The sequence below is a fragment of the Zerene cesonia genome, chromosome 28 (genome assembly GCF_012273895.1).
Source record: "Zerene cesonia ecotype Mississippi chromosome 28, Zerene_cesonia_1.1, whole genome shotgun sequence".
Classification (NCBI taxonomy): domain Eukaryota; kingdom Metazoa; phylum Arthropoda; class Insecta; order Lepidoptera; family Pieridae; genus Zerene; species Zerene cesonia.
In genome coordinates this window covers 3,572,245-3,590,749 of record NC_052129.1, presented here as the reverse complement: position 1 = coordinate 3,590,749, position 18,505 = coordinate 3,572,245, and the positions used below count along the sequence as shown (strand labels likewise).

Sequence of the window (18,505 nt, the reverse complement as noted above, 5' to 3'; positions counted from 1 at the left end):
GTCAGCACTGTGACCTTAAAAATTGCGCTTTGTACTCTATACTATGTACTTCTAGTAGCTTTTGCCGCGGCTTCACATGCGTTATTTGATTGTAGTTTATTAGATGTAATCTAATGTAATCCGTTGGGCAGATTTTTAGCATATGTAGGGACATAGGGACAGAGAAAGCGAATTTGTTTTATACTATGTAGTGATTATTTACTGTAATTTATTTACACACGTTACGGGTACACGTGTATCCGCATATTCGAAACTCAGCGTAAAATAGCGCCAAGATAACTGTCATTCACAATAAAGGAATGATCGCATAAACGTAAATAAGAAGCGACAAGAAAGGTCTAACATGGGTTTTTACGTAATTTGAGTAAAAAGAAATTGTAAGAGATAACAATAAATAAACGGGAGTCGTAGATTTTAGGTGCTTTTTTTTCAGGATTTTTAGTACCGACCCTTCGAAGATCGTAGTGTAAAACGGCCATATTGTTTTCTGTAAACACTGAGTAATTTAAATGAAATTTACTTATTAAAAAGAAGATCAGAATATCAGCTCAGTATAACCGAGTGAAGATTTTGTTACTTGGCGGGTTTGAATCTACTACAATATCTATACCTATTGATTTTGTTTGAATTGAATTACATCATCCCTCATGTTTCTGTATTTCCAATAAAGTATATATAGCGAGATTAAAAAATTGCTGCCATTAATAAAGTCGCTTACTTAACCAGGTATAAGATCAACAACCAATACCAAACTAATAAGCCTACTACATACTACCTTAATTCTAATATAATATCGGAATAAATGCAAACACTACTTTCCAAAGCTTCTCCCTAAAACCGACGAACACGTATTTTATTCTTCGCATTACATTAGAATTCCAATAAACGAGACCTATTCAGTACACGTAAGAAAATCAATCAGGAATGTCCAACCGAATTCAGCCAATCAAAGGATACGATGAATTGCTGGAAAAAATCGTCATCAGACATTCACTAACGACATACAAAAACCGTGTAATTTTGTGGTTAATCTCGTTACAGGGGTATAAAAAGATTCGGGAAATGTAGCGACATAATTCTGAATCGCGCAAGCGATATGTCCTCGCTACAGAGGAATATATACAACTTTCTAACACCATTCAATTGGGGCCTGACTAGTCGGCCAGTCAAGTATGCTGGTCAAGGATCCTCCCCTTTTTCGACGGAGAAATACCTTCTTCCTGTGGAGGACAATAGAAATAGTTAGTAATTAAATTGTAATAGCGTACAAGATCAGTTACTTCTGTATTTGTATATGCTCTGGGTGTTTGTATTGAGTAGACTGTAATTGGTTGTAAAGTAATGTATAATTACTAATTACTATAAGAATAATTTTAGTTAGTAAAGTTGACATGGATATATTTAATTAATATGTAAAGAAATAATATACAATGTATGTAGGTACAATATTATATAGATCACATACTGTACACACTATAGTAAGAAAAAATAACACTCAGAATTTCGTTATATCTACACGAGAAATATATTGGAAAGTTTCAAGCAATACCCTTACCATATTCAAAAAGAATAGCGATAACAAACAAATAGTTCGACAAACTAAGGGAAACTCAATAAAATGAACAAAATCCAACAATGACTCCTTCAGGTTGGCGAGATCTCGTTAGGGCGGGGTAGTCTCCCTTTCGACATGTATGACATGTATATGTTTTGTTAGCAACCCTTACTAGGGTAACACACGCAGTAGGAGCTGCCACCGATAAATAAGATGGTTGGATAGATGGTCAATACGTTTTCTAGGTAGAAACAGAAATGTAAGAGAAAATTTATCACGATTCTAAGGATATAGAGCATCAGGGGCAATTTCTTTTACTGTTTAAAATTAAGATGGCTTTACAACAGACCCAAAAAGATGTTTTTATTAAATATAGTTAACAATAAATTTATATCGTGAATCTACAAATATAATGCAACGGAAACATTTTTAATATTATAACATTTCCACAACGAGCGACACATTCCACAAAGAATGTATAACGCTACAAAAAATATTGAAATAACCAATGGAATCCTTTGGAAGCCAATAGAAAACAAAATTTCCACAGTTACCTAGATCTTAGATACACACACTTGACACAAGGGGATTCGATATCATCCATTAGTGTTATTATATTTACTATCATACTCGATAGCCCTTATCAGATTGCAATGTATCTTAGTATACCTTTAGAATAACAGAACTATGTTATTATATAGCTAATATTTACTTCATATTCTGTCAATTCCAGAAATTCCAATTATTCGTAATTCGTAATTTTTATCTTCTTATATATAAAATTCAATTGCTGTTCGTTAGTCTCGCTAAAACTCAAGAGTAGCTGGGCCGATTTTGATAATTTTGGTTTTGATGCATTCATAATACTCCAGGGAAGGTTTAAAAGATAAAAAATACGGATAAGTGTTTCGTAAAAAGATCAATGGCGTTGCGAAGTTCACTGGTTCAGCTATTAATTTATAAAAGTCATGTAATTTGAAAATATATAAACCCATCGAGCATTTATACATATAATACACCTGTATTAGTATATAAATAAATATAATTTCTTCTCATCTCGATTGGATTATTCACTTGGGGAAGCAGTTATGCAAAAACATTCTTTGAACGTCACATCATGCAACTCAGTGTACTTGTGAGTTGTTACCACGCTTGATATGAATTGAACGAAACTTGTGTTTTAGAACACATAGTGGTTTTAATGTTACGTTATCTCTAAGAAACTTTTCGAAATATGTTGTAAAAATTTATTTGTTTTATTATTATTTAAACACTGTATTGTGCTGCCAACAAAATACAAAAAACAAAAACAAAACTTATACTTAAAAAAAAAGGGAGATACAGCACAGAAGGCGGCCTTATCACTTATAAGTTATATCATAATTTTGTGATTAAATTTACAATATATTATCCTGGTCAAGCAAAATATCTATTTACATTTTAAATGCGACAGTAAATACTTCACGCCTAACCCATTGAACTGATTTAGATGAAATGCGGTCGGAGTTTTTTTTCCGTATATCCCATGGGAAAGGAAGTAAGTGGTCCCCCGGGACTGCATATAGTTTCCTTTGAATCGAGTAAAGTTTTAAATAATTTAAAACATTAGCAAATACTTGAACTGTTTTTAATCACAGCCGACGTTCAAAACAACGAACTATTGTCATTGTATATTTTATTGACTTCTATTATATTCCACAGTTGCCTGCTCAACTGTGACTGTGACGAAATGCCAAGCCGCTCTGAGGACCCTGCAAGCCTTCCCGTTCTTTAAGCCGACCTGCCTCTGTCGGGAACCGAACGTCGATCCTGAGTGCAACTCGTTCCGCGACTTTCTTTTTGACCATCCCTGCGTGTTTGTTATGAAGAAGGGTATGCGTTTTTATCTTTAAATATTTATCTCTACTTACAATAGTTGAAAACATATATATACTTATATAAATATGTCAATCAATTTGGTTAGTCAATTGTTAAAAAAATAACTGCTTCTGTTTTCATTATGTATTATGTCTATCTCTTTTAATTTCTCAGTATTTTGCATAAGGATAATTTAACAAAATTATTAAGAGCGGACTCAATAGAATACCGCAATCATATATTAATCTAATCACTCATTGAACGGTCTCGGACACCTCTGTCTATCTAATGATTGTAGATAGTACAAAAAATAAATTAGAATGTTACTTGAAAAATGATTTGACAAAAATCCGAATATAATTGTGAACTTGTTTTACTCTCCCCTAAATGGTTGCCAGTTGAAGTTTATATAGCATAGGGTACACGTATAAGGCCACATCTTACATTGCCTGTTTTTATATCTATCATAATCTCTTTGTCTGTACAGAGAAAGACCCGTACCCAGTGGAAACGTTACCAACCTGCACATACGCTCTGAGTGTCTGCCACAACGAGAAAGCTTGCTCTGTACTTTTTGATCGCTTCAAGAACGCGTGCAAAGCCAGGGATGGTGAATGTCGTATGGAGGATAGGTAACATTCATTTACTTATATATTTAGGATAAATGTATTATTAACATTATGATTTCTTTATCAAAATCAAAATCATTACATTCGTTAATTAAATTAATATATTCTTAATTTATTCAATCCGTGAGAAAATACTGTTTTGATTTTTTTCTCTATAGTATCAACAAATAAAGTGATGTTCTCAATGCTCCTATAACCACGGATCCCCATCAGATATTCGTAAAACGCCAAACATCTCTCACCTCCCACATAAATCGCCCAAATTCACAATAAAGCAACGAAAATTCGTAGGCCGATATCTATCAATCAAATTAAAGAAACAACTGAATAACATTTCGGCAAGCATAACAGAATTATGGACCTAGTACGGAACTTTGAAAGGTCACTTAGTTCGAATTTGAATTAATTTAAGCGAACGTACTGTATTGTTATAGGTAACTTAATTTTTGTCAGCTTTATTATTTCTTTAGTATTTCAAAATGTTGGCTTTGAAGGTTCTCGAATTACAGTTCTTGTACACCTACATAAAATATTTTTATGTTATTAATATAAAATAGAATATAATATAACTGTCAACCGTGAATTGTCTGGTTCATATTAAACAAATTTGAACTAGGACACTTGGAAAGTCGGAACAGAAATAAACTAAAATATTGTATGTAATCAACAGGACCTCTTCTAGGAACCATTGTAATAAACAGCTTCCTAATAAATACACGTAGCGTAGTAAAATAATACCTTGAAAACAAAAGAGAATGCAGAGCTAATAGTAGATGCAGGTTTCTAAACCTTATATACATACATATTTTAATAATTAATCACGTTTTTATTCATATTTTGCTATAATATATAATATAAAGTATCTGCTTCATTCTCGTGAGAGATATCTGTTTTTATTATACCTTCATAATGTATTCCGGGGCAGTTTTAAAATATCCTGGTGCGGGCGATGACCCCGTTTGGAGTCAGCTTCTCGCTGCATTATATTTAATTTTTCTATCTAAATAGGGAACAATTTGATTCGAAAAGAGGTCGTTATTTTAAATCCTTATATCTGACACGCCCGTGTGTAGGTATGCGTTTTTTAGTTTACGAATCTTCTAATTAAGTTATTTACCCTATAAGGTTTATGAATAAGGGATCTTTATATAGACCCCTTACGCATTACTGACCTTTTAGAGTAAGGCAGACAAGAATAATACCCATAATCTTACGAAAGGAAAAAGCGAAGATAGATATAAGAGTTAGAACAAGAGTTTGTTCAATTAGTATTATAAACCTTTTTTTAAAACTTCTTTAAAATGGTAGTAGGCCTGGTAGTATTTTCACACATTCACATAGAATTCACCTCAATCACAAAATACCGAAACTGTATGTATTGACGTGTCGTAATCAACTTGACCAATAATAACACAAATAAATGTCCAAAGCAAAACTCTGCCTATACATGTATTTGACAGAGATTTTAAGATGAATGAGTATTTTATACAACGCCACTCGGCATGTTTTTGCAATCTTTTAATAGATATTTATTTGTTAGACAAGTTGTACAATACTTCAATGGTGCGTAAATCTACAAAAAGTCACGAGTTTATAACAATTACTTTATCAAACGACCTTGTACTTGTTATGATGTCAAGTATGCATATTTTTTGTACACTTGAAACGTGTTGAGACGATGTCAACGCATTTTCAGTGCGACCTCTACGTTTTTCAGTGAAAATGTTTGTCTGTGTTATTACAATTTTAAATTCTCTCATCACTCGTTTATTTATTTATCAATTTATTGAGCTCTTGTTTTATTCAAATATTTCTTAATTCAAAAGCCAATTAAACATTAAATGTCTTTAATTAATAGTTGAGATACTAACGAGGATAGCTACAATATCAAATTAATTATAAAATAAATTTATTATTAAATCATACAGCGCATATTTATTCTAAGTTTTATGTTATTAAGATTTGTCGGTATCGCACCTTGCATTTTCATCAATTTTAACAACTAAATATTATAATTAAAAGACATCTTATATTATGAACAATATTATAACAATGTTTTATATATTTATTACTATTAATAAGCGTTGGACAGGGACATAAATAGGGGAATAACTTCTTGGTAGTGTTAAAACATTTGAAACTGTACACCCTACATTATAACACAACGTATATGAAATATTGGCCTATATTCTAATACATCAATTTACAGTAATAAAACTATTACCCCATAAACTTGCCGTCGCGTTTAAACCGCTCTCCATAAATAGTTATTACGCATTTTTATTGCTCCAAGTGCTAGCCACTATTATATACCAAGGTGCTTTTAATAAACCGTCCGAGTTCGAATAGGTTCGTTTTGAATTTGTAGGGCGTTTTAAATTGTATTCATGAAACCGTAATCTGCTGTTTTTAAATATTTGGACGCTCTTTAAATGTACATGTTCCTAACTTTGTGATAATATTCCCTAGGTTAAGTCTCAATTTGTAATTATTTTAAAACAATAAACCATAAATAAATAAATAATAAATAACATGTACATAATATGAGCGTCGTTTTTTTCTTGTTATTAACTATATCGTGGCAATTAAGAGAGGTCTAATGTATTTTTAATAAACTATATAATGCCGTTGTCCTATAAATATTTTACATATCCGTTCCTAAAGCACATTTACAACGTAGTCAATGATAAGAACAAAAACAAATAACTTATAACGATGATATTTTTAATAACGCAACATGTTTTCACGTCAAAGACTCGTAACTCTTAATTACGATAAGATAAATTATAACCAATAAAACGATTTTGTGAAAGCTTCAGTTGTTTTACATTCCTTTATATATTTATGGGTTTTAATATAGTAAATAGTCAAAGACTAGGTCGTCTGAACATTTATACTCTCACCTCGTTTGCAAGCTTTTAAGGAGGTAAAAAATGTATGAGGATAAAGAGTGGACTGACGGCGACAAAAATAGAAAGGACTGGGAAGAATGGGAATACGGTTTAAGTGTCTTCACTCATATTACTATTTCACTCTGATTTATTTATTTATATAGTTCCTAAAGGTTACTCTCAGCACATCTAATTATAAATTGAGTCGATATCTTATTGTAACGAACATTACGTCTTTCGTCTAAGATTTGTTACGTGCAAATATATATTTGTATAATTTATATACATACTAGCTGCATGCCCCTGCTTCACCCGGATGGTTATTTGCCTTAATTAAAATAATAAAAACTATCCTACCTTTTAAGAAATACCTACTTAATACCTAACATCCTACCTTTTTAGTTCGATCAAATTGCACATAGTGTGCACGTTTGAATAAAATTGGTTGAGCAGTTTAGCAGTGCATCGCGGACAAACAAAGTGTCCCGTTTACATTATATAAGAAGATTAATTAAATACATTTGTTAAACAATATTGGTTCCCACTTTCTTCACTCTATACACTATATGTATCTATAATTATAAATTATAAAGCCATTTTCACACCGCAGGGAGGCATGTCGCGAAGCCTGGGCAGGTTTGCGTTTGTCCCCACTCTTCGGATGCATTTGCCCAAACACCCACATGAAGAAACGATGCGACAGAATCTTTGCGGTTGTAAACCATAACCCCTGCGTTGGTGAGTACGCACCCTTAGCTTGCTTCTATGTCAGTGTTTTGAGTGAGATAATATACTATAAACTTAACGAAATTTTGAGAAACATATATATAATATTACGACGTTTTTGTGTTATAGGAAAAACTGATTATGAGAGGAATTAAGTACTTAAGATATTTGTAAAAAAATGTTTTTTACATGTTGTATTAAAGCAATATAGAAATAAATTAACAAGCGAGTTACATTTGCCTGTTCAAAACCCAAATTATGTTTTGTTCTGTTATAATTGATATGTCTTTAATTTCATATAAGAATACACTTTTAAGAAAACATTTATCTACTTTCTGGGTATTCATATAAATCGAATAGCATTTATTTTAATTATTTTGCCTCTAGGGACCTCTTATGATAGATGTCCGACATAAATAATAATAGAGAAATTTAAAAAGCGATAACTTGTTGTTTTTGAATTTGAATTAATTTTGTATTTCACAAAGTATAGGAGTAATTCTACACTTTAAATACATTAAGGTTCCGTAACCAACAGGTAAAATGGGACCTTGTTACTTAAACTTCACTGTACGTCTTTCTATATATCTATCATTATGTCTGCCACCAGGCTCTTTTTGACTGTGATAATTAGACAATTGAAATTTTTACAGATGATGTATTTTTGTTGCTGATATAACTACAAATAATAAAACATCGACATTAAGCAATGTTTGGCACGATCATAAAATAAGCGACTAATTATTTTTCAGTTGTTTTAGTTTATTTGTACGGAACCGTAGTGTCGCGAGTCCGGCTAACACTTGACCGATTTTCAGTATACATAACTAACTCTTTAACTAAAATCTCTCATAGCAAATGAATTATAACGATCGGAAAAATATTATACAAAGTTAATATCATATTGTATTTTTCCTAACAAAACTTTCAATATTGTTATTCGGAAACTTTCTCAATCTACGGAGAGAATTACAACTAAAGTAGAAGTGGTATCGTAATCATATCGCATCCAATAAAGTTAGCCTCAATATACTTGTGTTTATAACCTTTGATCCGCGATCGGAACTCTCTTATGTGATATTTGCTAGGGCTGCGTCGCACAATTGCAGTTGAAAATGAAGCAGACACATTTAACGACCACATTACGCCTGAAATTAATTTGATTATCAAAATCAATTAAATATTTATGCTATTGTCAAATAAATACAATTATAACTATAAATATAACTAATAATTATTTTCTACGAAAATGGTCACCGACGTCCCAGTTACGGGGGGGAATGGTTCCTTCATTTTTGGGACGGGATGAAAAAAGTATAAATTTTAAAAGTATATACTTGAAATTGTTTTTCTCCAAACATACACAGCTATACCTCAGGCCGTAAAAGCTTCAATTCACCTTAAAATTTCAATATAGCCGATACACGATGCTATCACAAACATAATAACATTTGCATTTATAACATAAATCCTCTTATAAAGCCTTTAAAAATCAATCTACAAAATTATACCTGCATGCTCCCCCTCTGTCGTGAAGAATATGGGGCCAATTAAAATGGTTTTTGTCGCGTGATAGCAGGACATTTCCAAGTTAGCATGTAAGCTAGCATGCTACATTGGTCAGTAGTTAATGCCTTAAGAATTATTAAAACTATGTTTTTCGATCACTGCGCGACGCTCAAGGAATTGATAAAAATTTCGTTTTAACTTTAATTACACATTGACATGGAAGACTGACGTCACGTCGCGCGAATTGAATGAGTTTAATTCGAGTTTGGTATTATTATTAATTACCAGTAATAATAAATTATAACTTATACAAAAAAAGAATAAATACACAGGCCAACCAAGTTTGGCCTGTACTGTATGTGTACTATGTATTTAACACAGTAGGCCTGTGTTTTAAAATTTAACGTTAACTCTAAGTCACATAATAAATAATTTATAGATACTTAGAACATAACGCCTTTGAATAGTCTGAATTAGAAGAAATTCAAATGAACCACACGAAGGCACCAATAAAAATAGAATCTTCCCAATTGAATCGAGTAAATAAGTCAATTTGAGAACACCTCGTCGAAGTCATCAACAATAACGAATCACTTCATGTATGCTGAAGATTTAATATCAACTATTGTTTAAATACAAATCCTCCATTTACCCTTAAATTTATTGCATAATTAATGAATCCATTTACCAAAATCTACAGAAATAGAGTCCAACCTATTAAATGTATTACTACAATCGAACACAATGCTTATATTTAGGATGAATTAAATAATTTATGAGCAACATCGGTTCTAGCGTTAAAGTTACTAAATACGACTTTGTTATGCCTGTGTGTACGTGTGACATTTACAGTTATAAAAGCAAATCTAAAATCGTACGTATAATTTTATCGTGAGTGTCAATCAATATTGTAGGTAAGTGGCTAAGAGGGAACTTTTGATAATGTTGCCGTTTGTTTTTTAGAATTTTTTATAGCTGTAATTGCTAGTTAATGCCAGCCAAGCCAAGCCAAGTTGCCAAGCCAGTTATTGCAGATACCAATTTCAAAATAACTGTCTGAAAATAATTTGACAAATTTAATATTATATTAACACTATTAGACACAGACGATAGATATTCTAAATAAATTAATAAATATATTTTCTTTAAAAAACTGAAAAAAAACGCATCAATGATAGGATCAATTAAATTGTTTCACTTGCTCTAATGTTATACAGAGTATACATAAGGAAATTATTCAACACTGGCAATCCTAATCAGCATATTAATATGATAAATTCATAAAATTATCATATTGTCACCGATACTTGCTATATGTACAATATTTGAATTAAATCTGTCCGTTTAAAGGTCAAAAACGAGCCTAAAGGCGTCGGTTATATACAAACATCCAAATGAGAGTAATAAAAGCATTATAGAAAGATAGTGATATCCTTCATGTTTTTGACTATTTTAATTTCTTTTTAACTTCACTGACTCGAGATTTTATAGGAATCAACTTTGTAGTTTTAAATGTAATGAAAACCTAATTTTAATTTTATCTACTAGTACTTATAGTGGTGACAACCTGCAACGAATGCACTGAAGTATTTATTTATTAAAACTGTCATTTTGCCAACATAATTTGTCATATATAACATACATACATACATACATAACATAGGTATTTTAATTGTTACAAAAGATCTAAATAATCTGTTTGATGTTCTTACGGGAACCTTATTGATGATGTATATATTTCTACATTCCAAAATAAGACTACTGTCACTAGATATAAGTTTTGCATACCATGTTTCTAATTTATTTATCGTCATAAAATAGAAAACGTAACTAAATGAAAGTGACAACCCTATCTTGACCCTAGGGTATTATTAATCCTCTGGCGGTCGATTTCTTGCCGCCAGCTTCAACTTTCAATCTAGACTGAGCCGTTTAATTCCATAAATCGATGGCTTTCCTTTGTTTGTACTATTGGAAATTAAATTGAATTCCTTTAGAATGGCTCACTTTTCTTTAATGTTACCGCAAAATGAATGTATGAAAGCATATTAAGGCAAACTTGTAAATAATGTTTCTTATATTGTTATCTTTTTAGTTAGTGTTTGAAATTAATAAATGACTTATATATAATGGTACTTGTCACATATTCTTATTTCCTTTAGTAGCAATACTTGACATATTAAGATATATAATACTGTTATAGAATGATAATACACTTCACATATTAAGAACACTACACTACACGAAATTCAATTCATTCGGCATAAGATTTTGACAGGAAATTATGACAGTACGAAGCGAAGCGCTAGTTCTTTAGTAGAACCCTCCACAAACATCTCTGTTTTCAATTTTGAAGATTACGGCGCGGATTTAAATGACGTTTCCTATTTATATTTGTTGAACCCGACTTATCTCTGGCTTGTAATCCAAAGTTGCTCAAGTAACGCTTGGATATTGCTTGTTCGAGTAAAATTATTTCTCTCAGAACATTTATTTTGAAGATTGAAATTATGTAATTTGGGATTACCCGTACCGTACAATCCGTGGTTACAAATATTGCCGTAGTGAGGTATTATCTAGAAGACTAGAAACACGCTGATCTTTGTTTAAGATGTGATGTGCTCAACTAACAAACAATTAACTATTAGTCATGGAATTAGCGTGACTTACTCGTTCTTGGATATGTAAGTATTAAAATAATACCTTTTCATCTGCATCATCGAAAACCACTAATTATAACCTAATACTGGTAATACGAACATATAAAAAACACATAATCTACTTTTAATAAAATCTCATACTATAATTTGAACGTGTTTGCTTTTCGTGACAGTCTAAACCCATAAACTACCCCGCTTGCTTATTTAGGATGTGTTTAAACAAAATTTCTACAACTTTTGTTTTTCGAAACAGAGGTCGAGACAAACAATACTACTAAAACAAAGCTTATTGCGCGGCTTTAACAAAATACACTTTAAACAAATTTAAATTAACTTTTCTCTGTACCTAGATTAAATTTTATTGGACTACTATCTGCGTGTGAATTGTCAAACAGCGTGAAGAGTAGTCTACAATTCTCTTATTTTTTATAACAGGTGAAAATGTTTTATATTTTTTATCAATAGACCTAGAATGGTCTGACAATAACAAACTGAACAACGAAATCTTAAGAGAAATCGGTCCTGCAGTTCACGCGTGAATATATGACTAAGGGAAATAGGAATTCATTTTTATATAACATTGTAGAGTCATTATATATGTGTGGACTATGTTGGCACCAACTTAAAAGCTCTTCTCTTTTTTATTATTTTATTTCTTATGTATGTAGTCGAAAGAGTAATAGCAAATTTACACTTATTACTAATATAGGAATATAAAGTAGTAACTTCGAAATTTAACGAAACGAAAACTGTTTTGTAATTCAGAGAAACATAGTTGAAATAGTTGCCAATTGGTTGCAGCATATAGCACCTAAACAAAATATAACCAAACGCCAGTCCCCCGCACCAATAACATCAATTGAATAATAATCTAAAAATCAAGAAGGCATACAAAAGAAACAATGGAAAGGAAATCCATTCACTTTCCCGCCTTTGTGCGAAGGGTATTTTGAGGTCGGTCTACAGAAGTAAACCTTTTGAACAATTCTTTGACACCGATTTTCTGCGCCCCTATTTTCTGATTGGGGTATTCGAGATTGCGTAGAAAAAGTGAAAATAAGTTTAAGCAATGTTTTGAGCTAATTGAAGTGTGATCATCTATTTTTCTTCTAAATAAAAAAAAATCGTAAAACAGTATATTCATAAGTATGATTTTATGATATAAATAACTTATCCAATTCCTTCTTTTGTAGTATTGTTTGTTATTGTATGTAATTATTGTCCTGAGAGTAACAAAATAATATATAACTTACTAATTTACACATTTTACAATGTACTAATATATTTAAAGTTAATAAAGTATTTTTCGTATTCAAAACGTTGTGTTAAAAACCTAAAACTGTTTTCATTCTGCTAGGTAGAATAAAAACCTAATTATGTAAACGTAGCATTCCGTAATGAGTTATGACGTGGTATGCTGGTGACATGCAAGTATGGTTAGGCGGCACAATATTATTAAATTAAACGATTGCTTCATCATGAATATATTTAGCAGTAAATCGTTTTAAAAATCGAATGTTAAAATACGTTCGAAATGATAAATGACATGAAAACTTCTAAACTGAATCGATGTTTAAGATCTAATAGCACTTTTGAAAATTTCTTAAATCGTAGCGAGAGCATATTTTATCAATTGAAAATTCGTTCTGTTCTCAGCTGCTAAAATTTATGAAACTTGGCAAGGACTGCATTGTGTCTTTAGCTTTCAGGGTATATGGATATTTTAAATTCAATTTGTACTCTTTATAATGACTTTACATGCCGTCATATTTCGAATAAAAAGTTTATTTCAAAATAGACAAATTGTTTCGCCCTGATTATCGCAATCATATTTCTATGGGATAAAAATTTGTAGCTATAAGGTTAAAATATATTTTTTTCATATGGTTAAAGAACTAACTAGGTATTTCTATGTCACTTCTTTTTAACTTTTTTACCACTATCATATGTATGTTTGTATATTACCGACTCCTTTAGACTCGGTTTAAACTCACCCTGATCGGACAAATATAACTGAAATTTTGTAAATTAATCAAGGACCGGTGACAATACAATAATTTCATGACTTTATATTATTATTGTGTTTAATAATTTCTATACGTATACTATATTAGAGCAAATGAGACAATTTAGTTGATTCTACTGTGGATCGGGTTTATTGATATTTTAACTTTATATTCATTATTACCTACACACACTTAAACTATTGGTTTAAAAATATAAATAAAGATGAAAAACACGTTTATTTCTCTTCTTCCGTTTATGGTATATCGTCAGATTATGGCCACTACTTCACAACACAGTAACAATTAGGTGCCATTACAAGAACTACTATAATTTTATATTCATAAATGCTATTGTTAACTCAATTCGTAACAGAACTCGAATAGTCACCAGTTTTATTGTAACCGCTTACTTTGACCTGTGCCTATAAAACATCGGGGACAATAAGTTCACCCGGGGCCGTTTTACACGTGGGAACATATACAACTGTTGGAAAATTACTTCTGTTACTTACCCCGGGAAATATCCGTGGTTCGGTGAAAAATAGCATTAAAACTGTTACTGGAAATTGTATTATAGTGATATTCTAACAAATGCGTCGTTCCAATACTTCTGTTTAATATACTATTCATTTGTTTCAATTCAAAATGCAAATGTAAGTTAATGTTTTCTAATCCTACAAACATTATGAATATGAAAGTAATTCTGTCGGTCTTTTCTTCACGCCTGATCGACTGAATCGATTAAAATAAAATTCTGAGATATTATTGATGAGATCTTTCTAGAAATCCCACCAAAATGAGAGTTATGCTGGTTTTCCTTTGATTATACGGGAGACGCCGCTGGCGGAAAGCTGATGTAACGTTAAAACTGTCTCCTACTTAATTATATCGCTAGTTAAAAGACTGGTTAATTTCGTTGGCTGCGAGATATAAACATATAACGTAAATTTACATATTAATTCTCTTTTTAGCTTCACTTGTATGTAACTTAATTTGTATGTAACCGACTTCCCTCTATGTTAATTGACTTTAAACGGACATTTTTAATTAAAACTTTATACACTTATCAAGGATCAGTTACAACACAATAATTCCATGAATTTATTTTATTATCCAGATTATGATTACATACAAAATTTCCTAATTTGTGTATACCCTGTATAAGAGCAAGTGAGGCAATTTAATTGGTTCTATTATTATAGCGTGTTTTCTAGTTTTTTTTTAACTACATTTATTTTATTTTTATTACTATTAAACGTCCCTTGTGTATTTAATCACAATAGTATGCAGCACCATACCTAGTAATACCTGTTTTCACTTCATACAAATGATGAGCCTTAAAATATTTTTGTCGAACAAATATTTGTTGAAAATCTGTGAATTGCATGTCATCGCGCTGAATTCGTGTTATGATAGGTTCTTTTCAATAACAGGTTTTATAAAATGTTGGTTGAATTTTCTTTGTAAATATTATCTCACTCAATGCGTATATGTATAAGATACTATAATAGCTTTAAGTGTTAAAATAATGGCAATGCTTAGGAACACCAGTGACTTAATGTGACACAACCCAATTGCATATCTTATGAATAATATGTGTAAAAGAACGACGCCTTGTGGGACCCCCGAAGTTAACTCCCTACACATTGTAAACAACACGTCATATTATTTTACCGATGTGCATTATTGTGTGCCTTCATTTCATATATAAAACAGAACACCATAGCGAAAATCTGATTTCATATTTTATGACAATATAAACCACAGACATAAACACTTCACTTTAAAGCTTCAAGAGTTCTAGACTCAAACAATATAGTTGTCAACGTGTTATATTAGTTTTGTTTCGTACCATTTTATTTTCGTTCATCTTTTCGTTTTGTTACCTGCCTATTAATTTCTACACTGTTAGATGCCTAGGCCTTAGGAATAAAGATTAGATCACTAATTTACTACACAAGGCTGTATACCTTTATGTTTCACGGACACTGAGCTTCTTTTTAGTGTACTCCTGACCTCACACACCGTACAAATGCCCGCAGTTACCTCAACTCTTGGCTTCACACCTTCGGCCTTCGGTGATGGTCTGCGCCTGCTACTGATAGAGCAATGTCGGGGCGGCGTATAATATCCTAACTTTATATCTACCTTTCACGGGAATACTCTTAAGGGAGGTCTCGATTTGCTTGCGGAGCAAAGTTGAACGTCCGTTAAGTGTATTCTGAGTGCGGTTCGGCTCCGGGGCGGTCAGTGGTTGTTGGTAACGTGGTTGTGGGGCAGCGGCGGCTTGGGGCGAATGTCCGCCGGCGGTGAGAGCGCTGTTCGAGCCGAGGAAGCCGGCAGCGCGGGCGCCGCCGCTCACGAGATACGCGGCCCCGGATGGTACCATCCTGCTGCTCACGGAGAACGGGACCCGCCTGATGACCCGCGCCGCCGCCGCAAGCCTGCTTCGCGCCGCCCTCCTCTCCCCGCGCCCCTCTCGGCCCCGTCACGGTAAACCGCCGCCGCACCTCTCTCTCTCTATGTGTCTATCGGATTCCGTCGCCTCTTGCACTGCACGCTTCGCTATCGCTTCGTAAGGTAGGAGCGCGTGGGTGACCAGTCCATTTGGCTGAATCATGACTGAATTCACTTGCAATTCACTTTCATTAGGTAACCACGTGGGTCATCTTGAAAATGATATTCTGGAGCAATATGTAAAAAATGATCGAAAGAATTGTAGAGGTGTCAACATTTCTTCTTGAAACATTTTAAAACATGACTTTGTCTCACGATTCATAATCATTAAATATTATAAGCACTGGTAAAGGTGGGGATATAACGGATTTCTAATGAGATATTGGAATCTGAATCTTAATAACAATAGAAACAATAACTTATTTCCGCCGCAACCAAATGTAGTTTGCTTTGAAAGAAATGAAACCATTAATTCGCTCCTACTTTATGCCCGCATGCTTTCAGTACTGCTACTTTCCTTTATTCCTTAAATTTAAAACCACTTTAGACTTTCAACGGAAGGGAATGAGCCAATTAATCCAATTAACGCGTTCGCTTTGAAAGTCTAAATTGTGTTCAATGTCTATAATATAAGCATGTTGCATGTGTCTGCATCTCCTATTTCTACGATTTCTATGGTTACTGCGCGGCATAGATTTTGCTTAACGACAATTCTATAACGTCGTAAAGAGCTTTGCTAATAACAATTGATCAGTATCCAAAATTAACGTACGTGGTTTTTAATTTTTTCCCTTTGTATCATACGTTTTTGGATATCGTTGTTTGTTTGTCGTTTTTTATTTAGTAGGGATATGTATGTATGTCAGACCGGCCTTGCGCGATCGCCTTAGTAATTAGAGTCTATTCGCGCTACGGCTCGGTCGTCGCTTACCTCAGCTAAGCGATACGGATTCAATTCCAGTAAAGCTGATGTCGGATGGACGAAATGCAAATCGGAACACGACAGGCGTGACATCATGGATTGGCGGTATGTCGATAACGCAGGACGGCAACCTAATCGCTCCGGACAAAATAATGAGTCACGTCCATCGCTATACGAGCCCACACTACAAACCCCACGGCCATCATTACCACCGCTGGAACCATGAGCCGGGGGGGAGCGAAGACCCACTTTACGCGACCAAGACTGTCTACGGACCGGGATATATCGATGAAAACCGTATGTATTATTACGTTCACTAATCTCTAGAAACTAGACTAGTCTTAAAGAGATTAGTCGACGATTAACATTCAAGTGTTACGATAAATATCAGGTACACTAACAAAATGTTTAACCATAGATATCGTAATGACACGTTTAGCTTCGGATCTGTACAGGTAGAAGAACACCGTCATCAAACACGGGTTTGTTTCTGGCACTAACAGGACTCATGTCATTCCCATCCACTTTAGCCCTTGACCCAGTCGAGATAGAGAGTATAGTCCCGTAGATTTAAGGAGGGTTTATACTGGTAGATAAAGAAGTGAAGCTTTGCGTAGTGAAAGTAATGAATAACCATCTAGAGCTTACATTAACCTTGCTTTCTTGATTCATACAAGCAAGAGGACTGATTTAAATGCGGTTTAGACAGCTTTGACATCTTCGCGAAGCTTTGCAAATTCAGATTTATGCGAGACCAATTTTTGTGTGTCGATTAAACTACTTTTTAACTTGACTTTGAATTTATATTTAGGTGGTAAGTTACAGAATAAGATTCGGATAAAAGTATATTTTTACAGTTATACACATTAGCATGGTATATCGAGTTTTGCTTGCAATCAAAAAGTTTTTCTCACGTTATATAAATTTATCATGACCAGCTCATACTGTACACGAGTTTCATGACTTCACGTGTTATTTAATTATTTTATAAGTATTTCCTATTTACGCATGTAGTAATGTATTTATATCACTTTAACACTATTTAATTATATTACATTATTTATAAATTCTTTGTTTATTTTATTTTATTTTATATTAACATATTTTTCATTACACGTTTCGTGATATTTATTTCAACTGTATATTTATTTATCCCTATAATATCAACAAGTATATGGCACAGCACACAAACAAAATATTTTATTATTCACACTGACAAAATCAACTAATATATTAAGATGCGTTAGTAATAGGTTGACCGGTATTCGAGGCGTAACAGCGACTGAATAATGA

General features: G+C 32.7%; 1 protein-coding gene across 2 annotated transcripts in view; it reads left to right on the top strand.

Moving 5' to 3' along the window:
* LOC119837583 overlaps positions 1-18,505 on the top strand; it is a 144,066-nt gene that overhangs the window by 113,555 nt on the left and 12,006 nt on the right. The window contains exons 3-6 of one of the 2 annotated variants that reach the window (XM_038363228.1): positions 3,257-3,427; positions 3,900-4,044; positions 7,543-7,670; positions 17,252-17,509. In XM_038363228.1, the coding sequence (XP_038219156.1) occupies positions 3,257-3,427; positions 3,900-4,044; positions 7,543-7,670; positions 17,252-17,509 (702 nt within the window). The remainder of the gene's footprint in view (positions 1-3,256; positions 3,428-3,899; positions 4,045-7,542; positions 7,671-17,251; positions 17,510-18,505) is intronic. The other variant, XM_038363229.1, reaches the window with a different exon arrangement.